This window comes from Xenopus laevis, chromosome 8L, assembly GCF_017654675.1.
Source record: "Xenopus laevis strain J_2021 chromosome 8L, Xenopus_laevis_v10.1, whole genome shotgun sequence".
NCBI classification, from domain to species: domain Eukaryota; kingdom Metazoa; phylum Chordata; class Amphibia; order Anura; family Pipidae; genus Xenopus; species Xenopus laevis.
This window is the reverse complement of record NC_054385.1, coordinates 91,038,430-91,064,510: the sequence shown is the minus strand read 5'-3', so window position 1 is coordinate 91,064,510 and position 26,081 is coordinate 91,038,430. Positions and strand designations below refer to the sequence as shown.

Below are 26,081 nucleotides of genomic sequence, written 5' to 3'. Positions count from 1 at the left end.
GTACGACTACACATTTACAATTACTACTAGATTTTATTACTCATCTTTCTATTCATGCCTTCTCCTAATTATATGCCAGTCTCTCTTTCAAATCAATGCATGGTTGATAGTGTAATTTGGACCCTAGCAACCAGATTGTTGAAACTGCAAACTGCTCAAAAACCATAAATATAAAAAAAAAATGAAAACCAATTGCAAATATTGATCTCTACATCATACTAAAAGTTCATTCAACAGCTCTCTGTTTGTCATGAAATCTCATTAGCTTTAGTGCACATTATTATTTTTGTGTTTTTTTAGCTCATTCACTTTTCCATGCATTCACCAAAATGCCTTTTTGCAGCAGGTGTAGGCGCTGGAGTTGCCTGTGGGCTAGTCACGCACAGACAGGAATATATAGTGTATGCTGTTTAAAAGTGCTGTAAAATTGTATCTGTAAATAACTCCATGTGACTTAAAAGGAGTATGCAGCAGCTTTCAGCCAGAAAGTTCAGGGTTATTGTCACCTGAATCACTGTTTTAAATGTACATAGAATCTCATTGATCAAATGGTACAGGGAAGCTGGTTTTTGTATTAAAGGATGTTGTTTTTGTTGATAAGATCCCATAATACTTAAAACATACAGGTATGGGATTTATTACCCAGAATGCTCGGGACCTGGGGCTTTCTGCATAAGGGACATTTCTGTCATTTGGATCTTCATACCTTCAGTCTACTCAAGAATCATGTAAAATTTAAAAAAAAAACAATAGGTTCTGCTTCCAATAATGATTAATTATATCTTAGTTGGGATCATGTACAAAGTACTGTTTTATTATTACAGAAAAAAGGAAATCATTTTGAAAAACGTGGATTATTTGGATAAAATTGAATCTATGGGAGACGGCCTTTCCTTAATCCGGAGCTTTCTGGATAACACTTTTCTGGATAATGGATCCCATACCTGTATTACTTTTGTAGCCAATAAAATTAGAAACAGTCCTTGCAATTGTAACACATGCCATTTCCAAGAGGCATATGAAAGTAACTTGTTGGTGAAGCCAGGCAAGCATTTTTCTATGGCAATCAATCCCCAGAAACCACCGTTTCACTGAAATTTATGGATGGAATTAAACTGGTAGCTTGGATAGTATAATAGTGTAGTAATACCAGCTTGCACACCCTGACTCTCCAAGCTGTGAAAGCCTGGTGCTCGGTGAAGAAGGCTTCGGTATCTTCCAATACAGGTAATTATAATATGTACAACCGCACATGGGTCCAAAATCTTGTCCCTGCTTGATTATGGACCTGTGTGCTGGTTGTATCTATTATATCTTGGATAGTATGGCAGCTTACCTTCAAATGAGTAAACACCAGCCCCCTGAATGTAAAGGCTCCCTGAGCAGTAAACAACTATAGTTATATATTTTTATAACATATATTTGAACAAAAATAAAGAGAATTTCAACTTGAATTATAAATGAGGTGTACTGTTTAATGTAGTAGGGGAAACGGTGTGTGCACAAACTACAGGAGAGCAAGCATGCAAGATGTGTATTATGGACATATCCTCCAATTCAATGTCCACTTTAAGCTATGTTGTCACCTGCTTGTAATGTTTTTCAAGAGGTAGAGAGGAGCCCAAACCTACACTCCCACTCACTAGAATGCAAACTGCCTGAAAGCACCAGTACATAGCAGGAAAAAAAGGCTTTGTGTGCTTTCAACCTTAATGATAGGAATATTTCAATATCACTAAAATGGGCCTGTTTTTTTTAGCTTCCCCCCTCAACCAACTCCTAACCCGCCTTTACCTGGCAACTTCAACACTGCAGTATAAGAAAAGTCAGATCTGTCACATTGGGCTAGGACAGCAATCCCCAACCAATAGCTTGTGAGCAACATCTTGCTCTCCAACCCCTTGGATGTTGCTCCTAGTGGCCTCAAAGCATTTGATTATGATTATTGTATTGATTGTGATTATTTTTGAATTCCAGGCTTTGAGGCAAGTTTTGGCTGCATAAAAACCAGATGAACTGCCAAACAGAGCCTCAATGTAGGTTGACAATCCACATAGGGGCTACTAAATGGCCAATCACAGCCCTTATTTGGCAGCCCATGAACATTTTTCATGTTTGTGTTGCTCCCAGGGCCGCCATCAGGGGGGGACAGGGGGGACAAGCGTACCGGGCCCGGGCATGAAGGGGGGCCCGGCAGCGCTGCATTTTTTTGAAGATCCGGGCCCCCCTTACGAGCGCCCGAGCCGTACGTCTTGCCTCTTCAGTGCCGAATGCGGAAGTGCCGAAAAGCCGAAGCCGATGCGACGAAAAGACCCGAAGTCACGGAAAAAGCCGAAGTCACGAAGCGCCGAAAAGACCCGAAGTCACGAAAACAGCCGAAGCCGAAGTCCTGAAGCAGCGCAAAGACCCGAAGTCACGAAAACAGCCGAAGCCGAAGTCCTGAAGCGGTGAAAAGACCCGAAGTCACGAAAGGAGGCGAAGTTGAAGTACTGAAGCCATGAGTTCAATTCTACTGAACACCAGTTTGTGTTTAATAATAATAATAATAATTAATTGTTTAATACACCAATGTATTATTTTAATATTCTATAGGCCCCTGCCACCAATCTTTTTTTTAAAACTTTTGTTTTTGGGGCCCCAATTTTTTTTTAACTCGTAAGGGGCCCCTTGCCACCATTGTTTTTTTTTGGGTTTTTTTTTTAAAAAAAAAATTAATTTTCTTTTTGGTGGCCCCAAATTTTTTTAACTTGTAAGGGGGCCCCTGCCACCAGTTTTTTTTTTTTTAAATTTTTTTTGGGGCCCCAATTTGTTTTTAACTTGTAAGGGGGCCCCTGCCACCATTTTTTTTTTTTCAAAAAAATTTTTTTTTCTCCAAATTTTTTTTTGGGGCCCCAATTTCTTTTTAACTTATAAGGGGGCCCCTGCCGCCAATGTTTTTTTTTTTTTCAAAAAAAAATTAATTTTTTTTCAAATTTTTTTTTGGGGCCCCAATTTGTTTTTAACTTATAAGGGGGCCCCTGCCGCCAATGTTTTTTTTTTTTTTCAAAAAAAAATTAATTATTTTTCAAATTTTTTTTGGGGGCCCCAATTTGTTTTTAACTTAGAAGGGGGCCCCTGCCACCAATGTTTGTTTATTTTTTAGTTTTTTTTACATTTTTTTTGTTGGGGCCCCAAGTTTTTTTTAACAGGGGGCCCCTGCCACCAATGTTTTTAAAAAAAAAAATTTTAATTTTTTTTTTTTTGGGGCCCCAATTTTTTTTATAAGGGGGCCCTGACCATCAATAGCTTTTTACAACTTGTGTGGGGGGGGGGTTACTTTTTTAGCGCTGATGTCTGTGTGGTCTTTTAACTGCGATGTGGGCGGGATATGGGGCGGAGCTTGGTCGTCAGTGTGGGCGGGGCCCAGGGGGCCCCAAAAATTTTGTTGTACGGGGCCCCGTGATTTCTAATGGCGGCCCTGGTTGCTCCCCAACTCATTTACTTCTGAATGTTGCTCACAGGTTCTAAAGGTTGGGGATCCCTGGGCTAGGAGGATGAGCTATGCTTCTAAACACTGTAGTGCTGTTTCTATTTGAACAATAGCATATAGGAAAGTGTTTAGTAAGTGTAGTAATCCATGTAGTAACCAATGATTCTAGGCTCCGAGTTGTTGGCAACAGATTTTATTCACCAGAGACAATTGAATGAGGGAAAGTTAAATAAATTATGATGGCCACACTCCTGATTACAGAAAGTTGTGCTTGTTTTGTTGGCCAACTTGTTAGTTTGTAAATACAGGGGGCAAAGACACAAGGGTCACAGACATAGTGAGACATAGTCAATGAGGTAAGAGAAAAACACAGAATAAACAGTGTCTGCTTGCAATATATTAAGTATGGATTTATTATTATGGCATGGAATACTGGAGGGCTATAATACACACACTATTTAGCAGCATCACTATATCTTTTTTATTCATTTTCAGAGTTGAGAAGACATAGGATTAGGACTCTCCTGATTTTCCAGTTTGATTAGGCAAAAGAGTTTTAGAATTTTTTCCACAAGTTTTTTAGATGAATGTTTCATTGGAACTTTCAATGAAGTGGAAAAACCACATCATAGAGTTCTTCTCACTTCTGAGATTTCCTTCACTATTAGCCTTCCTCTGTTTTCTATTTACCCATTCTTTTCTGCAGCCTTTGTCATAATATCCCATTTCTCTCTCCCCTGCTCTGCCACCTTCTCTGCTGCTCTGTATTTCTAGCCCTTCTGCTCTCTGCTTCCGCAATTCCCTTATGTAACCCCACTACCATTTCTTTTTACTCTCACATTTCTCTTGCACTACCTTCCTCACTTTACACCTTTCTCTTCTGTTGCATTTTCTCTTTTGATCTTAGTTTCCCCTTATTCTCATCTGTACTTTTCCTTTCACATTCACTCTCTTTCTCACTTGGACTCACTTTCTGCTCTTTTTGTCCAGTCCCCTTTTGCTCTTGGATCCTGTACCCATCCATGGTCTTCACCTTCCTATTCCTTTTTGTTTCTCTCCCTACTCATATCAGCTACTAGTCCTCATGGTACACTTGCTTTACTTTTCATTTTTGTGGTCACATTGTCTACTTCCATTTCTGAAAGAATTACAAGCCACTCTCAATGAACAGGTTACAGAGGCTAAAAATTACATTTATCATCACATATCCTATCAGAGAAAAGCTGAAAATGTTTTGTAGAAAGGGAAATGCCAGTTGGGACAACAGTCATAGTTCAACAAAAACCAGCTGCAGACAATGATATGACCCTAATTAATAGACATGCAGGACTTCTGGATCTCAGTAGCTACAACCTGTTCTGCCAATGGCCACATGGCATTCGGGGCAGTAATGCTACTGCTGATAAAGTTACAGGAATCTAAGTAACTGACCATTAGTTAGTCAAATTATTGTCCCGGGGACGATGCTTTTAGGGCAGTGTAGTAAAGAGTCAATTAGGGACAAATTCATTCAAGTTGTATTTTTCAGATTCTAGTCGCATGTGCAAACTAGTTCATATTGTCCTTAAATCTGCAAAAGGATTGCATGAGTCGTATTGTTTTAATCATTGACTTGGTTACTCATGAGTGACAGAATTGTGACTGATTCCAGGACACTGGACTAAAGAAAGTGTATTGACAGTGTAAGGGACACTTCAACGTAGAGCTGGAAGGAGATGAGCCGACAGTGACAAAGATACCATAACACTGTGATACTTGATCTTGATAATGATGCTTGTACCTGACATATTCTGTGTGCAGTGTTGTGTTGATTTAAAAACACTTTATTAAAATAAAGGTAATGACATTGATTCTAGAGCAGAGGTATCTGCGCTCTAATCCAAGAGGTGGGCAGTCATAGGGTCACCCAAGTCAACTTTGTTGCTGTCCTAGGTTCTGAGTGGACTTGGGTCTATTCTGCTGTGCGCAGCACTGGGGAAGCTATTAGTAAAGCATGAAACTTGAAGCTTGTCATCACAGGATGATTTGCGCTAATCACCTTTTCACCCTCTTGATTACAATATTTTCCCCATGATTTCTAAAACCTGCTTCTTAGCAGATATTAGACTAGTCAGAATGAATAGATCAGCTCCTTAATGATGTATAAGAAAATGTTGATGGTTTTTCAACCACAATTCTACTTCAGTGGTCCTGTTAAAGTATACATTGTTGTTAAATTGACATGTTGTTTTATGTAATTGTATCGCCATTTCAGTTTTTTTTGGTGGGAATCAGGAATAAATCCAATTGGCCATTCAGATGAGGCACACATATATACAACTTTGAATGTGGCTCCTTCGTTGTTGGGCAAAGAGGAGTTACATATTTTCTGCATGTTTTATTTACAATGTGACGTCATGTATCTAGCCATATCTCCTACAGGATCTCTCCCCAGACACTGTACACCTCCTGATTAATTTATGTTCTCTTGCTTCAGCATTTTATCCTAGCCAGTCTGCTTCACATCTGGCTGACTCCTTAGTATCCCCCTCTCTTCACATGCATCTTACCTTATAACTTATTCCTCTTTGCTATTTTCCATCATAAACTGTTGAGACAAATATTCTTATTTAAAGGGGAACAACACTTTAGTGTAATAGTGGTATTATATTTACCAATGTTATGCCCATATGATCTTTCTAAATTGGAGATAATGGGTTTTGGTTTAAATTGTCACAAAATGCAGGTTTAAAGATCATATGTTAGGTCACACATTGAACAAGGGGCTTTAAAGAGGCCTTTTTTAATGGGCTTGCGAAATTTACCAGCTATTTATACTGAGACAAAGAAATCCATTAAACTAGCCAAGGTCTAGTTTGCTCCCACAAACTTCCAGGTACTAGCCTGCTCCATCTTAATGTAATCTAACACCAAATCAGGTATTCAGTAAACAGGTTTAAGTAGGGGAAGCTGCTGACATTGTTTGATTCCTCATTTGTATTTCCCAATTTCTTGCATATGCATTTGTTGGATTGGGTGGATTTTGAATTAGTGTATAGCACTGGCATCACTGGCATCACAGGTTGAATACCCAGTAACATGCAGGCTAATGCAGGGACGACAAAACTCAAACCTGTTTGTTGCCAATAATTCTCTTTTTGTGTGCAAATTATGGCTGTATAGCTTTTCAACGACAGAATGTTGGCATAAGGGTGCTTCTTACAGCTGCTCAGTGCTCCAGCATGCGATGGACCAAGCTCTGACAATTTATTTCTTTGTTTCCTGTACAAACAAGCTGGGGCTTAAAAGCTTCTCTACTTGTCTCATTACAACTTGTGAGTAAAGGATAAGTGAACATATTTTTACTGCTCAGTTACATATTCGTTTGTACTGTTGCTAAATAATATTAAAGGGGAGCTAAAATCGAAAATTGAATAATGCTAGAAATGCTGTATTTTGTATACTAAACATAAACATGAACTTACTGCACTAGAAGTCTGATTAAACAAATGATTTACGGTATGTTTTCAAAGTTGGCCGCAGGGGGCTCATCTTGTAACTTTGTTAAACATCTTTACAAGACCAAGGATACGCACATGCTCAGTGTAGTCTGAGCTTCAGTTGGAAGGTTAATCTTACAAATAGTCATAAATTATCAAATCAGCACAAGTCAAATAATATCTGCCATAGAAGCCGATACAGCAAGACTGAGTAATAGTAATCAGAATATGCAGACTGCACTGGATCTTCGGATCCAAATATTCTACACAGTCGCCATCTGCTTTATAGAGGAACAAACAAAGCTGCTCATGGTCAGGGAAGTAAGGTGGGGGGCTCCCCCCCTGCTATTTGAAAGTAGGATAGTTTCCCTGCAGAATAGTTAGGGACAGTCTGAAGTTTCTTATCCGCAGCAGTCAGAGCAAGTAAATGAAGAGAGAATTTCACTGCATACAGTCAGGTTTCTTTTAAAAACAGTACACACTTATTTAATTAAAGTATATTGTAGATAGATTTCTTTTTCATTAAAGAAAGTAAAAATTGGATTTTATTTTTTTGCCTTTACATCCCCTTTAAATGTGCTATAAAATGTATTTATATCAACAATATACTGTAGATACTTGTCTGATCTGCATTTGCAAGGTGTACATTTGCACTTGAGATGGCAGCATGGATTGAAAGGGAGTGCAATTAATTCAGAGTTGGTAAAGTGAAGTTTCTCTGCTAACAGTGGCAGGTTTTATCAACCTTAGACACTAAACCCATGCCCTATATGAGTTCCTTGTGCATGCACACCTGCCCAATGTGCCAAGCAGTATGAAGGCTAATACATTAGTGTTACATGTCTGAAAAGTGCATGCGCTAAAACCACGCAAGCCAGGAATTAAATATGACGGTAGAGGCAGAAATGTTGACTATAACATTCACTCCTTTCATATTTGGGTCCACTATTATTTATATAAAATAAAATGTAAAATAAAAAGGCTAGTAATAAAAAGTTGGTTTGTATATGTTGCAACAGAGCAGATCAGTAAAGCTAATTCACTCAGAGGTCTGTTCTCCCTGCAAAGCCAGCAGTCTGGAGATATTGTGATCCCTAATCTGCTAGTAGCAAAAAGTTATCTAAGGAGATGTTTCCTGTAGCACCGGAAGTTTATGAGGTTGTAAAGGGAAGGGATGTTTTCTCATAAAATTTAGCAAATACTCTACTTTTGTTTCCATATGTTCCTGGTCTCCTCTGTTCCTTAAAGTACCGCCACTTTCACATACCACCCACATCTGCTGCTGTCTGTCAGTGTATGCCATACAATTAAAGGTTCACTTGCTTATTGAAGATGCCAAACAAGCAGATATTTCTCTAATATACCTACCTACCTTTTTTTAAAAACCTTGCTGATTATCTGGCTAATTTTTGACCAGATACCTGTTGGAGGGCTCCATACACAGGCCAATAAGCTGCCGATTTGGTCCAGAAGAACCAAATTGCCAGCTCTTTTCTCTATTTCTGGAATAGCAGGAGTTACCCACTCTAATAGACACAACGCTCTAAGGGACAGGGCCCTCCTTCTTTATGTCTCTCTTAAGCTGGCCATAGACGCAACGGTCCGATCGTACGAATCATGGATTCGTACGATTTTCGGACCATGTGTGGAGAGTCCCGACATTTTTCGTCCGTCGGAGATCGGTCGTTTGGTCGATCGGACAGGTTAGAAAATTTCTGTCGCCTGCCGATAATATCTCTGCGTGTATTGCCGATCGTACGATTTTCAGAGGGAGACTGTCACTAGTGTTGTCAGACATAAGTATCGTACGATTGCTGTCAGGGGCAGAACATTGGGTGATCTTTTCTTATTTGATCGGAATGGTAAGACTTTGATCTGAATGGTTAGTGGCAGGTCGGGAGATGGGAAAGTCCGATCGTACGTTGATTCGTACGATCGGATCTTTGCGTCTATGGCCAGCTTTAGAGGAGAAGTAAACACCCCATCTTTAACTTATGGCTCCTTGCAAAGGCCCCTCTGCCTTCTCCCTAATTATATTGCTGTTTGCAGGTAAAAGTCTGGTGTCCCCTTTTAGTGGCTCTATAACTGCAAAAAAGCACAGCAGTGGTGGGTGGGTGCCACATTCAGTTGGTTATCTGCCTTTTGGCTAAGATCTCAGCCTTTTTGGCTAAGTTTAGTATCTGTCATTATCAGACAGAGGCTGGTATCTTATGCTCCTAATGAGGCAGATCTACTTTGATGCTCTGGCCAAATGGCCATGCAGTTAAGGTTTTCCGTCACTTATTTTGGTTCACCTCCAAGACCTAGGGACGTGTGTGTGGCCAATAGGCTCCTGCTTTGCTTGGATGCTCCCTTTGGGGAAAGCTTTAGCTTACCCAAGGGGGGATGGGACCCAGTGTAGCTACGAGAAGGAGGAGGTTGTATGTAGTTCCTGTACATAAAAAAGTCATACAATGAAACCTTGATTTTAAGTACCCTGATTTTAACTTTTCCCAAATTTTACATTTTTTTATTTGTGGTCCCACCAATTTATAATGCATTTCAATGGGTGCATTTCTCTGATTTTAAGTAATGTTTTTCTGGATCAAATTTTTTCCCCCATAGTGTAACATTAATGCTGCAATGCTTAACCCATGTTATTTACACAGTTAATATTGTATCTCAAAGTAAAACAGACTTCTGTGCTTATATCCTTTAAGTGCTTGAAGAAAAAGTTACTTTACCACATTTCCCTGATTTTACACTTTACATAATTTTTTCCTGGTCGCCTGAAAAACGTAAAATGGGGGTTCTACTGTATTATGCTATAGAGATTGTGTTAGGTGTAGTGGAGTTGATGTGCTTGCGCTTTGGGAACACTCCATGAGAAGCTGAACAGGGAATACAATATAGAATAAAGCACCTCCCTACCCAGGTCTTTTAATACTAAAATAATACTAATTAATACTAAAAATGCACAATTGTGTTCTAAAGGGCAATATTTTATTGCTCTAAATTCAAAACATCCAGGAAAGACGGCACTGATGTTAATCTGAAAGCTCACATTCTCTCCTGAATTAATGATATCCTTAATTTTCTCAGGTTTCCTAACATCTTGGAGAGACAATGCTTGTATTCCATGCTTTGCCTTGTTCCTTCTAATGGGCTCCTTGTCACCACTAATCTGTGTAAAGAGGCCAATCCTCTAAATGTCTTAGGCATTCTGCTGTGTAATGAGCCTTCTGAATTTTCTGCAGTTAATTGTAGAGGCCAAGAAGTTGCAACCACATTTTCCAAAAATAACCATTTTATTGATAACTGTGGGAGTTGTTTCTTAAAGATACAGATAATTTTTTTTTGCACTAGTTTAACGTCACCTTTACTCTATCTGATGCTTGACCTTGTATTGTCTAATACTGTTTTATATTTTCTGCCATTGCCCTAATAAGTCCCAGACGATTAGTATCCTTTATCTATATAACATTCCGCAGTGCTTTCAGAGATTATACCACTATTTCATTCACATCTGCCCCTGGCCCAATGGAGTTTATAGTCTAAAGGTCCCCATAGAGTCTAGACGCAAAGATTTTTCTTTGATGAACGACCGATTTTAGTGCAATCCAACCAATCCATCAAATTATCGTAAAGGTTAGTGGGAATCAAACGATCGTGCACCTAACAATTCTTCCTCCGGCATTGGTCAGAAAATTGATCGGCCAGGTTAGAAAATGTTCATCGGTCACAGTGAAATCTATCTATTGTCTAATTGTTTGCAGGGTCAAGCAGGCAGCTACCCTAAGTTTTCCTGGCTTCAACTAGACAACATCGCTTGAAACTGTCTTTGTAGTTGATGGACAAATCGTACATTTAATTGATCGTTTCAAGATATGTTTGGTCTAACGTTAACGAAAAAATCTTACATCTATGGCCTGCTTAAGTATAAAACTGAAAGCTATCCCAAACATGTCTAATTACTAAGGAGATAATACTGGAGACATTGCCATGATTGCCAGATGCTTCAAAAATTATATGTATAAAACACAATCAGTATTCATATGAACTGCGGGTCAAACCATGTTATTTCATGTTGAACAACCTGCTTTGCAAAATAAACATGAATTGCTCGACTGGCTAACATTAAAATAATCTAGTTTTTTAGGAAGGCACCCTACAAATGCCATACTTGAGCATTTAGTTACCCTTCACTATCACAAGACAACATGCCACTCCGCTACATCCCCGATTCCAGGTAAATGTTTTCAAGAAAATTATTTCACTCCTCCAAGGTTTGCTAGTGGAGGTCAGTTAACTATTAAGCAATTTTAAAGGAATAGTTCAGTGTGAAAATAAAAACTGTTTCTGTTAGTTGGCCAATAATGTAATGTATAAAGGCTGGAGTGAACAGATGTCTAATAAAACAGCCAGAATCCAACTTCCTGCTTTTCAGCTCTGTAACTCTGAGCTAGTCAGCGACTTGAAGGGGGGGGGGGGGCACATGGTACATTTCTGTTCAGTGAGTTTGCAATTGATCCTCAGCATTCAGCTCAGATTCAAAAGCAACAGTCAGTGTAAACCAAGAGAGCTGAAAAGCAGGAAGTAGTGTTCTGACTGACATGTTATACATCAAATCACTCCAGCCTTTATACATTGCATTTCTGGCTAACTAACTATATTAGAAACATTTTTTATTTTGCCCATACTATCTATTTACCCAGTTTGTATTTTTACACTGAACAATTCCTTTAAATGTGCTCACAACAATTTCTTGAACGAACAATGTAAATCTATATTTGCCACACAGATTGATGCAGTTAATGAAAAAGCACGCCATCTTAATTAATCTCGTATTCCCGTTTTTATTTTAAGACATTTTTCAAACTCATAATTGTGCCAGTCAAAACACTATTAAGTAAAGAGAATACTTGGTGCTGTTTGCCAATATACTAATCTTCAAAGAACAATGTTTGCTGTATTCCTCAAAATGACAAGTACTCTGAGGAATATATGCCAATATACTTGCAGCATCTGCTCTAAAGACTACAGCACAAATTGCAGTGCCTTGACCAGACAATAATTCCAGGTTCCCTTTGCCTATTGTGCCTATAGTTTTTTCTACTAGCTATTGCTACCTTGCACAGATTGGTGTTGCATACTCAGGATTGCCTATACTCTATCTTGCAACTTGCAATTTATCAAATGGAAGGAAGTTTCTTTGGTGCACTTACACTGGGATGCTGAGGAAAAATGTTACATTTCACACCCAGTGGCAGCTTAGTAAATGAGATGTCTGGTTGCACTGTTTGTTTCCTTCAGTGTGTTAGGTGAATATTGTACTTCCTTGTATGAGGTTGTTTGGAATGTAAGATCATGTTGCCCTTCTGAAAAATTTAAACCACATCATCATCATACCTCTTGCAGGGTAGCAACATATGGAATCTTCAACACAGTTATTATTTAATACTCTGTATTGTGCCCTGCTTCCTTTAAAAGTCCAAGAGTTCTACAAATTTATTACAACTATCATTCATCTTTTTTTCTGTTGTGTAGTTTTATGTCATATTTCAGTGGCTCCACAAACTGAGAATGAAGCGCACACCACAAGCCTTTGCTGATGTTTTCTGTTCTCCTAATTACCTTTTCTTTGCCCTAGGATTAAAAAGACAGAATGTATGAAACAATTTTATTAAATAAATAGGAGACACAAATATAAATGTTTTAGTTTGAAATGTAAGCTTTTTAAAACTGAACACAAGGATTTCAATAGCAGGCAGTGTTGGACTGGCCCACAGGGATACCAGTAAAACTCCCGGTGGGCCCAGGTGTCAGTGGGCCTCTTGTTTCTAATCATTTGGTCTATTTCATGGTCATTCCCTATTTCTTTATGGGGAAAAAGGCTTAACAATGGGAGAAAATAGTAAGTATATATAAAAGACTAGGAGAGTAAAGAGGTTGAGTTAGTAGGGGAAGAATAATAGTTTGGAAAGGCCCACTGTCTAAGGTTTTCTGGTGGGCTCATGGTCTTAGGTTTTCTGGTGGGCCCAAGGTCTAAGAATCCCTGGTGGGCCCCTGGCATCCCAGTTCAACTATAAACTTTTAGAATAATGTAAACAGTGATACTAAGACAATTTGCCTTTGGTCTTTTTTTGTGTTTTATTTTATTACATAGCTTTTTGTTCAGCAGCTCTCTGCTTAGGAATTTCAGTTAACCCTAGCAACCATGCAGTGGTTTGAATGCCAGAGTCAGGGTCAGGAAGGCAAATAATTTAAAAACAAAATTAAGAACAAGTGAAAAGTTGCTAATAATACAACATTCTGAGAACTACTATTCTGTAGCTTTTAATGTTTCTCCCTTCTCGATCCATCAATCCAATACACCATACCAGCCCATGCTTGGCCCAATAGAAATTGGAATCACAGCACCATCAGTGGAAATAAGATAAAAAGCCTTAATTGGTTACAAGGCTCTGATTTCTGACAACCAATAACGTTTGAGGCCCAAACATGGCCGTGTTTGGGCCTGAAATGTTGTTGTTGTCAGAGATCCGAGCCTTGTAACCAATAAAGGCTTAACATCTTATTTCCATGGATGGTGCTGTGATTCCTATTTCTATTAAATAAGTGGGTTGAAGTGGACAACTTTGCATGTGCACCTTGCATTTATTCTTTCAGCTTGGTAAATTTGGGGAGTACTGACCAATTGCAATTTCAGACTGAGATTCAAAACAGGCCCTGGCATTTCAAGTACATATAATAATCACTGTCTAAGGCAATAGCCCCTCTGGCATTTGCCAGTCTTCAGATTGCTAGTCCGTGTCTGCCCAGTGGACTGAGATCAGTGTCGGACTGGCCCACCGGGATACCAGGAAAACTCCCAGTGGGCCCTCATGCTGCTATGTGAACAAAGAGGATAAATAGATGGAATAATAGATTATAGTATGTAAATAAGGTAAGGTTTTTGGATGGGTCCCTGGTGTCCCAGTCCAACACTGACTGAGATTTCAGAAAATGCCCTGGCAATTCAAGTAAATAATGGCCCATGCAGCCCCAAATAAGCCCAATATAGTCTATAGTACTATACTGCAGCCCTCTGTGGGCAGACAATTAGCAGGTGAGTGGAGGGGCAATAGCCCTGTGTGTACCTCTGACCAATGTTTTTCAAAGCATCAACTGTATATTTAAAAATGATAATGCACTGGTGAAGGGCCTTGCATAAAACACCTGGGCTGCAGCTTTATGCTTTTATATGGAAACAGACCCTGTGTGATTCCTAATATTCTTATAAATGTCAATAGGGGATCCATTATTTACTATATTACATGAAATCCAACCAGCCTGAGGTGACTACCTTTAATTTAGAAAAAAAACTGCAGAAAAAGTGTGAATATGTATAATTGGGCAAGAAGGAGACATGTATCCCTTATATACAATGTTGCACTACTTGGGGCCCTTCAGTTGTTGATGAGGTACAACTGCCAGCAGTCTCAGGGGTGATACAGGTGTTGGACAGTTCTAGGTCATACAAGTAATGAGGCCTCACAAAGTTTCCCTAAATGTATTAACTTCCCTGATATAGAGGCCGAATGGCAATAATAAATACAATACTGTATAGCTGTATGTGTGTATTTCCTGCTTATAGATCACGAGTTGCTCTATTTAAATACCATAAATAGCGACTTGTGTGACGAGTGCAGCCACTTGCTAGTACTCATTGCATCTAAATCCAGCGCTGGCAGTAGCAGTAGCAGCAGCATGACACGGGTTAAGTCTCACCTGGCTGCTGGCTACTCACGCAGCGCTCTGGCTCCTCCCCTCGTGCTCTGATGGATTTCCTAGCTGAGCTGCAGCTTTGAAGCCTGCGGGCGGTAGGACCCGGTGGTCATCTGGAGGCAGGGAGCAAGAGGCACAGAGGGAAACCCATAGACAGCGGCTGGAGAAAGGAAGAGAAGGCAGGATCGCTGTGGGCAGGGGAGGAAGAGACATAGACGGCGGGCACACACACACATACACTCATACAGCTGATGCACAGGAGGATGATCCAAGGCTGAAGACTGCAGAGCTGACACTGACATCCTGCAAGCGGCGGCGACAGTCCCCACATCCCAGGGTGGCAGCAAGGTGACAAGAGCACTAGCAGCAGCAGCAGCAGCACTACTCTCTCCTGCCAACCATCAGCAGCAGCCGGTTCCTCCCATCCCTCCATGCAATCAATGGGCTGAATCTGCAGCAGCAGCAACACTACAAGCAAGAGCAGCCTTATCCTTCCCCACCTCCTCCTCCCACCCTCTCCCCCTCTCTGTCTGCTCTCCTCCCTTCTTTCCTCTCCCTTCCCTCTCCTGCTCCCCTCGGTGATGGTGAGGCTTCAGCTGGCTGTAATCCACCACTAGGCCCAAGCCCCCCTCCCAACTCGGTGGCTGCCCTCCTCTTCCAGACTCAGCTCATTAATACCTCTTGCATCCATGTAAGTCAAAGCGCCCGGCACTTCCATTTCCTAACCTTTGTCTTCCACCCTTTGCCAGCACCCACGCCCTTTTTTCAGTTATTGGTATGATCCTTTAACCCTTTGGCTTACAGAAAGCCTCCCCCTATAGATCTCTGCGCAATTGCACCAGGGGTCGTTATGTCATTCACAGGGTTAACGCAGGACAGTCCCTAATATCCCGAGGGGGGGGGGGGGTGTTGGTCAGTGCTACAGCTCTGGTTAGGGCCTGGCTTGTTTAGTGCACTGCAGGGGGGCTAGCAGAAAGAGAGCAGCATGTTAACTGCATCTTATGCAAATGCGCCAAAAATCAATCACATCCCAATAGTCTTGCTACACAAACTGGCTGCAGGGCAATGCTGTCGCCTTAGGTGCAGCCCAGGATGTGTATCATGTTCCTGTTGTGTAGATGTGTGTATGTTTGTGTTTGCTCATAAACACTGTTCATTTCCAGGGAAGGGCTGCTCTGCAGGGGATTGGCAACATTGCTTGTTAAGCAGATGGCAGAATGACCAGTGTATATTAAAATAAAGCTGCAGTTGCTTCTTATCCTGCCCATTCCAGCACAGTCTATATGCTTAGTTGTCCAACATGTGGCCCTATTGCTTTGTCATTTGATGGCAACTCCCAGACATCCACCACAGCTCAGGGCTGTCATAGGCTGCTGGGAGTTGTAACTCAGTGACGGCAGGACAGGTCAGACATCCTGGTGGAATCTAGTAGTATCCCCCCAAGCTATACTATTGCACCAGACTTTCTTTTGCTGAAGTCTTTTGACTAAAAGAATGTTTTTACTGTGTTATACATGTTCTATTACTTGCTGAAACTGATGTGTTCTCTGTGTGTCCCCCCACCATGCCCACTTCCTGTGTACAAGGTCTGTTGTGTATGGGTGTGCTGGCTGAGTTTGACACTTCCTCCCTCTGGCCTCAGCAATCAAGTGCCATTCAGATACTGTTGCTATCCAGACTTCCAGGAATACAGATTTGTTTACCTGGGGAAAAATGTATGTTCTGTTAAAAGTAGGTTGCAATAATCACGTGGTAGGTGTTTGGCTTGTTCCCCACAGTAACCCAGCACAACATTTAACCAAATAGTGCCAGTCGGTATTATGTTGTTTTTCTTAGTCAATGTATTTTCCACTGATGTTTCTCAGGGTTTCTGCGCACATTCATTTCCAGCTAAATAAGTAATGAGATGCTTGTGCATGGTTTGGCTAGATTAGTATTACAGGTACAGAAATCCTGTAAAATCAAGACATAACTAGATTGTTTGTATTGAAACGACGATTTTGATTGGTTGTGCCACAAGTCCACAGATTTATATGAACAAGCAATGTGTGCTGTGTGTCACATTTATGTAGTGTTCTGCTCAGTATAAACCACAAAAAAAAGATTAGGCCTAAATAATGTAAAAAAAAAAACACAAAAAACTTCCCAACACGAGATTTGACTGTGTGTACCGGTAATCATCTGGATTTTATTCAGCTTCTACTGTTACAAAGGGTGGTAAGGACAGTAAGAGAATGAGTTTAGTTAAATTAACTAGGCTCTGGGAATTACCATTTTTTTAATAACAAAATTTGTTTGTAGTTCATTATTCTCCTTCTAGGGAATCCATGGATGAAAAGCCTAAATGCTGATTAGATGTTGGTTTGGGAGACCAAATTCTCTTGAATGCAGGAAGCAACTAAAAATAATATCATGCTGCAGGGTTAACTAGGAGCCGGTGCAACTGAAATACATTATTCATAAGCATCCTGCATTTAAATGTTTGTCTGTTCACTTACTCTTAAGCAATCTCAATATTCAGCAGGTAACTTGTAAATTAAAACCATTGCCTGGCTATAATCCAATCTGTGTGTTTCTATAGTGTATCCTTGCATTATGTCTATATTATGTCTTCAGTTGTGATATTATATTGTATCTCACTTTGGCTCACGTATATTCTTGTGGGCAAGCACATGTGCAAAAGTAAGTCCAAAGTTAAAAAGCTAGACATTTTTAAAAACATTTGAAAAAGATATCTAAATCTGTTGCAGCAGTGTTGCAGAAGAGTGGTTTGACATAGAAATAAGAGAAGGTTCTTACCTGAGACAGCATTTCTCTGCATTATTATGTAGCGAAACAAAGGCAGTGCCTAAAAAATGCAGAAAACAAACAAAAAGTAAATCCAAAAACCTAACTAAATCAGCATTTCCATTCATGTACATGTACAAAACGTCATTGTAGAAAGCAGAATTATGGTTTGCAATGACTTCTGTGCCAAGCACTTGTGACTTTGGGCAAGTTTCTAAATCCTTTAGGCCGGTAATCATTCCGTCTAAATAATCAGTGCACAGCTTTTGGTATAGTTAACAGTGCTAGTTAGAACATAATAACTTATTTGATGTGTCTTGGTTTAATTGGTAAGTGCTATCATTACCATGTTAAGATTTTTAATATTTAAAAAAAAATATATATATATATTTTTTAAATATTGGTATACTGCAATCCAGTTATATTTTACTGTACATGGGATACATACTATATGAAAACCTATGCATGCTTTTGGAACCTATGTAAATCCATCCTATTGGCCCTGTCTCTTCTTCTGTCAAGCTATATTACTGCAGTAATCCTTGAGTAGCTTATAGACAGAGGTGCTCTCTCTTCCTAGAATCCTCAGTGTCTGAGATGTTATTTATAGCACAATAAAGACATGGGGGATGTACCTGAAGAAGGTGGAATCAGCCCCTTAACAAAATTGTTCTCAAATGATGCCCTAATTGCAGTATTGAGAAGTAGTTTATTTGTTTTACTGTCACAGTTTTTGTTTGGCTTTCTGACTCCATCCATTCTGCAATGGATTTTTTTGTGTGTGTAGGGTATTAATCACTTTATTTTCTGTAAACGTTCATATTGATTGGAACGATTGTGTCCAGGGTGTTGGACTTGTCTCCATATATTTGCTATGTATGTGAGTGAGGATGCCATTCTGTTTTTTGTCAAAGAGCTCAGTCTTTCCCTATTGACTCCGGGGGAAAGAGTAGCTTTCAGTGGATGAACATTCATAAAAATTGTACCATTCATGTTTAAAAATTCTCAGCAGTTCATTTGTAAATACCACCTTTTAGACCTGAGATTAGTCTGTTTTGACTGAGCTTGAACAGCTTTGTAAAATTTGCTTGTTTGTAGAATTTGTGATTGATCTGTATAATGTTCCATTTAACACTGTTTAAACTGTCAGGTTGTAGATCTGTGACATTTGTGTCTTGATGCTGTCTTACAGTGTTTACTCTTATTTGAAGCCTGACAATATAAAGGGTTAATTCACTCCTTAATTTACTCATAAATTGGGATCGTAGTTTTTTCAGAATTTATTTGAAAAATGTTTTTATAATATTCTATTTTCCTGCACATTACACAATGTTTTCAGGCTGACCCTAGCAACCCCACAGCATTTTACATTTGAGGTTATACCAAGCAGAAAGGCAAATTATTCAAAAACCACAAAAATGGAAAGATCAATTGCAAAAGCAGCTTAGAGTAGTTAAGTGTACAAGATAAAAGTTATTTTTAGGTTTGCGTAGTTTATTTTATGCTTTGCTCAGAATCAAAACCACGGACCAACATTAAAAACAAAAAGAATTTGGATATTCTGTTACATAAGCTGTCAATGCTTTGTAAGCATCTGGTCTGACCGTGCATGTAAAACTGACAAACTGCATAACAGCAATTTGAAGAAATGCAATTGTTATTTTCCAAATATTTAAAATCTTACATGGCTTTTTATGTTATCCTCTATATGGAATGCGATATAACAAGAATATTCTGCAGTCAGAATGAGAATTAAATATATTCTGTATAGGTGGAAGCAATGCATCAGCCTGAACTTTTGTACATTTTATCAAGTTTCATTTTCAGAGATTTTCTGGTAATATTTCAAACTATAATTGTTAAGTGGCTCAGATAACTTTTTCGAGTATTAGTTCATTCATTTTTTTTTGCTCCCTGAGGCTGAAAACCGAAAGTAGTTGAGTGAGGAATGACTAATAACAGAAAAATTTATTTGGTCAAAAACAGAACAGTTATAGATGCAGAAATGTGTATTTTGTATGTATCGATGGAATACACTTTTAAGGGCAATGATTCAGTCCCAGAAGCAAAGCACATTTAGACTGATAAACTTGAAACAAGCAAGATATATGGTGCACTGTTTATAAGATCAGGGAATTTCCTGTGTTGCCTACATTTTTTTCATAAGAAAATGTATATTTGTGGTAGGCTGCGCTGCATTTAGAAAATGCCATGGACTCTCTGGGCTGTGTCCAGAGAGGGCTGCATGGGGCATGCTTGTTACGCACAGACTGACTTATCTTTATTGTGGCTCTATCTGTAACATGCCACATGTTGTTTGTATGGAAATAGGAATGTCACTCTCTGATGTCATATATGTTCAGTACTAGTGGTGATTGTGCACATCTGCCGAGAGCAAGCTTTGAAAAGAACAGACTGTGCTTTAAGCTTTAAAAGGGCCATTTTAACTTATTTTTTGTACTTTCCCTTTAATTTTTTATAATGAAAATATTAGAGTCCATTTGAAATTAACCTTTGTTGCAGATTTAGCTTCGCCTGAGCTTCCATTGTTTCAAGCTTGCTAACCACAAACTTCCTCCTCATTTTCTATAGCCCTCCAACTGTATTTTTATACTTTACAAGAAATCAGGAGGGGTGCAACCAGTCAAACAGGGGGATTAATGGTACTTTCCATAGCAGGGCAACTTCTTGATGTAACCTGTGAACAAGATTAACTAAAGTGGTAGTTTGCACTGCAAATAAATACATTTTTCCATTTTCTGGTTACTGCCACTGACATGCTCCAAAGTTTGTACGTTTACAGTTTTTTCTAATTACAGTCTTTCATCTGTACAGCACAGCTTGATCAAAGTCAGTAGCATAACTAGATGTGACTGGGCCCCACAGCAAAATGTCTTCAATAATACGTAAATTGCTGGACCAGGTTGTGAAGATATTGATTATTCCAATATCTGGTTCCCAAACTTTTAAGTCCTCAATAAAGTAAGGTTCCACTGCCAAAGCCAGCGCAGAAACTATGTTGCTACATTGTTTATTTAGCACGTTAAACAAAAATTAATGTAGCAGTATAGTGTCTGCTCTGGAATAGCTGTTCCTACATACATTTATTTAGCAAACTTGGGACCCACAGCACATTTTTTCGACCTTGTGCAGTGCGAGACTTTGCACACTCGAGTCCCTTACATTTGTAATATAGATCTATTTCATGATATAGCAACTGAAACCCTGCTTTTATACATGGTTCTAGTAGTACAGGTGTGGTAAATACTCGCTTTACCTTTCTGGCCGTTGGTATTGAGCTTGACATTTTACCCTCCCAGCATGTGTCATTACAGATATGCTCAGAATGGAGTTTTGGTCACTCACACCTATGCTCTGACTTGCCCAAAACGGTGCTTGAGGACTTTTAGAAGTGGCATGTCACAGCACAGCAATACCAATGTGTGAACCCTCAACCAGCTTTATGATACAATGGGTGCATTTAATTTTGAAAAACAAATGAGGCAACGTTTCTTCTGCACGATAGATAATGGATACTGTTTTCATGACTCTTTTTTGAATACCACTGGTGGAGTTTTGGCTGAGATATACCTGTGACTTAATGTAGTAACAGAATCTTTTCCAGATACTGCAGTTTTGGCAAGATTAAGGTTTTGAATTTAGCTTAATCTGAATTTCGAACTGAATTTAAACACTTAAGACAATGCAGTTTTCAATCAGTGAACTATTGAGAACTTGAGTGCAGTTGTGAATGTCCGTTACACTTGAATTACACCACAATTTATACCAGCTTGAATATAATGGGAACAATGTGTAAAAATTAGCATAGAAACTGATGGTGTTGGTAAAAATTGAACTACAGTTGAATAGTATGTGGGATAACTGTGATATAAAGTGCAATAGAAAATGTAATTGTGTCCTATTTTTTTTTTACACTGTCCTTATTAATATTGCCCATGTATAGAGTGTACTTTGTGACCTTGTGCATACGCATAGGGTATATTCCCTGAGTCCATGTCCTTGCATATTATGTAGGAATACAAAAATGAAAGTATTTTCATGGTATTTAGTGCAAAAGATAAGGCCTGGGCTTGCTTGCTACCACGTTTCATTTCCATTTTTATAATTAAAAAAGGCAGAGAGATGATAGACAACAGTAAATGTGACTTGAAAATAGGGATGCACCGAATCCACTATTTTGAATTCGACCGAACCCCCGAATCCTTTGGGAAAGATTTGGCCGAATACCGAACTGAATCCGAATCCTAATTTGCATATGCAAATTAGGGGTGGGAAGGGGAAAACATTTTTTACTTCCTTGTTTTGTTACAAAAAGTCACGTGATTTCACTCCCTGCCCCTAATTTGCATATGCAAATTAGGATTTGGATCCGGTTCGGCCGTGCAAAAGGATTCGACCGAATCCTGCTGAAAAAGGCTGAATCCCGAACTGAATCCTGGATTCGGTGCATCCCTACTTGAAAAGAAAACGGTCTCCTCCACTACTCGGTTCAACAATGGCTTCTGGAAGTCTCATCTGTTTTTCAGACAGCCCATATATTTAGATTATTCCTTTGGATGACATAAAGTCATAACTCTTGTTTGCCTATGTATGAATAAAGGGATATTCGATAATGTGAGTTATTTTGCTTATAACTGCTGATGAAAACCCAGTCTTCTGTAGTATCTGTAAAAATGATTTTAAAATGATTTGTATACGGTGGTATTTATGTTACAGACAAATGTCCATGGTCACATCTCTTTTGAATCTATCTTTTGGGCTCTGCCTCTCCATCTGCATCCATAGTGTATGCTGCCCGTAGATAAAAATTTTCAGTTTAGGTGTGCACTTGATGTCCCCATACTTGTTTGCATTACCATAAGAGAGGCCCTTATGACCTGGGCAGCAAGTGATGTAGGTAGGTCAATGGGAAGTTTTGGAACATAATGTCTGTAAAGGGTAGATGTACCTGAGCATCACTACAGTAGCCCTATACCCTGCTTTATGGTTGTGCTTTTAAACTTTTTTCTGTAAAGTAAATAGGATTTGTAACAGCCACAAGAATAGTGTCAGCACTTAGTGGCAAAGACTGAAAAAAAACTTTGGTTAAAAATTAATTTCCATTGAGGTGTTGTCGTGAAGTTGATAACAGACAGTAAAGAATTTGGCACATTACTACGTCTTGCTCAAATATAGGCTCTTTCTTTGGTGTAATGTAGGAGAAGGAACTTTAGGTGTGCTGGGAATCTTTTAGAAAATGCATGTATTTGGTTAACAAAATAAATACAACTCCGATAAGGGATATCAACTCAAACAGTGAAAATACTAAAGGCATAATAGGTGTTGCAATGTTCATAAAATAACCTCTGCATTTTTGTAGTGGGAATTCCTCTGTGTTTATTGTAGGCTGTTGTATACTATCATGATCTCTGAGCTCATCAGTGCTCCAAAGTATTTTTTTTTTATTAATTGCACGGCATGTATGCATGGTTCAATAAATATGTCTCCTGCATATATTTTGACAGTTGCTCCATTTTTATATCTTCTGTCCCAAGTATTGCAGCTTCTTAAAGCTTATTGTAATACTGTATATAGTCTTTTTAACTAGCAGTTATCTGCTAGTTGCTCTTCACAGTGCTGTCCCTGGGCATCCATTTTAGGGCTCAAAGAAAACACCTGTACCAAGTGATTGCATTGCCCGTAATTATTTTGAGAACAAGGTTTGTCTTGGATGCTCAGATTAGACTAGAATGCAATGAGTATTCTAACCTTGTCACAACAAGTCATCATGATGTTACTGTTTGTGCTGTTTTTTGTTTATAAAGGTGGCCATACATGGGCAGATTCAAGCTGCCGATTATGGTCCTTTAGGCCGATTCGGCAGCTTATCTGCCCATGTGTGTGGACTTCCAATGGGTCCCCTCCCGATCGATATCAGGCCAAAAATCGGCCTGATATTGATCGGGCAGGTTTATTTTTTTCTGCAATCGAGGACCGCATCGCCTAGTTGATACAGTCCTACCACCCGTCTGCGTCCATTCTCTTTGTTGTAATCCGATCATTCAGCCAAAGGCCCGAATGTTTTTATTAACTTGATATTGCCCTGCCTTTAATGATCATATCAGGGAAAGATCCGCTCGTTTGGTGACCTCGACAAATCTAATTGTATATGGCCAACTTTACAGACTGTGTCTCAGAGGAGACCATGCCCATTCACAAGAAATGCTTTGATTGCCTCTTGGGTCCAAATTGCCCTTAGTATTTCAGCCCTATTCCGGTTTCAGCTCTCTACTGAGCCTGGACAAATACACATTCCTAGTGACGCCAAGTCTTACTCAAGTTGCCGAGATGTTCTATTCTTTTTTTGTAACCCTTTTTGACCGTAGCATTGACTGCCACAATTCCAAAGAACAAGCACTTGCGCAATTGCATTTAGGTGATTGCAATAGAGGTGATTTTAGTCCCCTGTCTGCCATTGTTCTGACGATTCTTCATCCCTGCTAATGTCCTGCTATTTTTATCAGGGCAGTCTTGAGTTTTGTGGTCCAGAAGGGATGAGACTTGCAGGAATGCAGGTGACATTACTGATGTTTCCAAACATGGAATGTGCAGATAATGTTCAGCATTTGGGTAACTGAGCTTCTGAAGCGTCACATCTACAGGAATCTCAGTGCATTTCTTTAAGTTTAATAAAATAAATGAATTGGCATTCTGTGCTTTTTACATGGTTGTGATGAATGCCAAAAAACTGCTGATCCAGACTGTTGAAACAATTCATATTCATAAGGTTATATTAAGCCATCATTGTAAATTATCTATAGGTATGTTAATGCAAGTTATACTGCAATGCTGCCGCACCTTTATGTAATAAAATCTTTCCTAGCAGCCTGAGGGATAATGACCTTGCCTTTAGATCAGTCCAGTTAAATTTTTAGTAAATTACAGCTTCCTTATAACCTATTTTGGAAAGAAAAAAATGTCTTTCTTCTGATTTAAAAACTTAATGTAAATAAAATCTGAATTGGGAGAAGTTCAATTTTGCGATAACATTATAACGTTAAAGTTCAAGTGTCACCCCAAAAAATGTAATTAAACTTATATGTATTCAGTTGAGGCATATTTATAAAACTGTAAAAAGCCAATTCATCACAAAAAAAACTACCTTCTATAAATATCCACCAGCTCATTTTAAGTGTTACTGGTTTATCAGAGTTAGCTGGGTTACCTCCCCAGCAAGAGCCCAGAGATGCTCATACTTGCCATTTACTTGCATTTTACCTATACTTCAGATTTACATTTGACCAATTTTTTTCTTTTTTTTTCTTTTAGAAATAATAAAATCTTGCTGCTGCTGTTTTAAGTCCACATTCAAGTGCGTATTGTAGGCACACGCATATTGCCGTCATGAATGATATAAGCATTGTGAAGGAAGGCTGGCTACACAAAAGAGGTAAGACTTCAAATTATGATTTCCTTCTTGTTTGTATTCTATTTTGTACACTATGTTAAAGCACAGAAAGATATATCTATCTATAAATTGCTGATTTTTCCGTCAACAAGCAATCAGAATAGTGTTGTAGGAATAACAACCCTGTCTAATTACTTATTTTGTTTGTTGTGTCTGTGCAGTCACTATAAACACAGCTAAAGTGATGTGGCACATTAGTGGTGTCTGCTTCCTACCAACCAGACTGAGGCATGTGTGCTGCTTAAAAAATATGTATTTAAATATTTCATACAAGTATTTTAAATATGGAATTGGTCTCTGTCTTAAAGCCAGTGTTTAATCACCATTGAATTACCATTAATCGTTAATTATTTTAAACAAAAACCTCCCCCTATGTACTGATACTAGGGACCCATTCTTGAGAAGAGTTGGAAAGTTTTTTGACTGTTCCAACTGAGCTACTTTACTGCAGTAAGTAAACGCTACAAGATATTAGCTGCAAATTCTAGACTGTGCAGTACCAAGAATGTTTAACTTTTTTAAGACACAGTTTTAATGATATAACTATTGATAGCCAGCTTACTAAGGAGGAAGGTCAAACAAAGGTCCAGGGCAGGATAGTATTCATTCTAAGGTACTAAAAGAGCTCTGAGATTATCTAACATCCTGCATTCTGGCATGGTACTGAGAGACTGCCGAATTGCTAATTTGATGACACTGTTCAAAAAGTGGTCTTGTTCTCAGCCTGAAAACTATAGGCCTGTTAGGTTAAGATTAGTGGCTGAAATTATTTTAAAGTTGGTAATAAGGGATAAAATACTGGAATACATTTCCAATCATATATGCCAGCATGGTTTTACAAGCCAGAAAAATTAAATTGCCTTTTATGGGGAGGTGAGCAGAAACAAAGACATAGGGGTGGCAGTGGATATGATCTACTTAGATTTTGCTAAAGCATTGGATACAGTACCACATATAACATTGCTGATTAAAATAAGGAATATTGGTTGAGAACAGAATATTTGTACTTGGATAGAGAACTGGCTGAATGATAGATGACAAAGAGTGGTTGTAAACAGAACATTTGCACCAGTCTTGTAAAGAACCGCAAGGAGTTTGTCCTTGGCCCTTAACGTTTCCACATGTTTATAAA

At 39.0% G+C, this 26,081-nt stretch overlaps 1 protein-coding gene and 1 long non-coding RNA gene across 2 annotated transcripts in view; one reads left to right on the top strand and one right to left on the bottom strand.

Annotated features, from left to right (window-relative positions):
• Window positions 1-11,766: 11,766 nt before the first annotated feature.
• Window positions 11,767-14,836, bottom strand: LOC108698804. The gene is made up of 2 exons (XR_001932718.2): window positions 14,698-14,836; window positions 11,767-12,573 (listed from the first exon to the last, which is right to left on the bottom strand). It is a non-coding gene; the product is annotated as an uncharacterized LOC108698804 (long non-coding RNA).
• The window catches only part of LOC108698803 (RAC-alpha serine/threonine-protein kinase-like), an 88,228-nt gene continuing 76,933 nt past the window's right edge, over window positions 14,787-26,081 (top strand). The window contains exons 1-2 of the mRNA XM_018230617.2: window positions 14,787-15,385; window positions 24,811-24,931. Coding sequence (XP_018086106.1) covers window positions 24,886-24,931 — 46 coding nt within the window. The 5' untranslated portion in view covers window positions 14,787-15,385; window positions 24,811-24,885. The remainder of the gene's footprint in view (window positions 15,386-24,810; window positions 24,932-26,081) is intronic.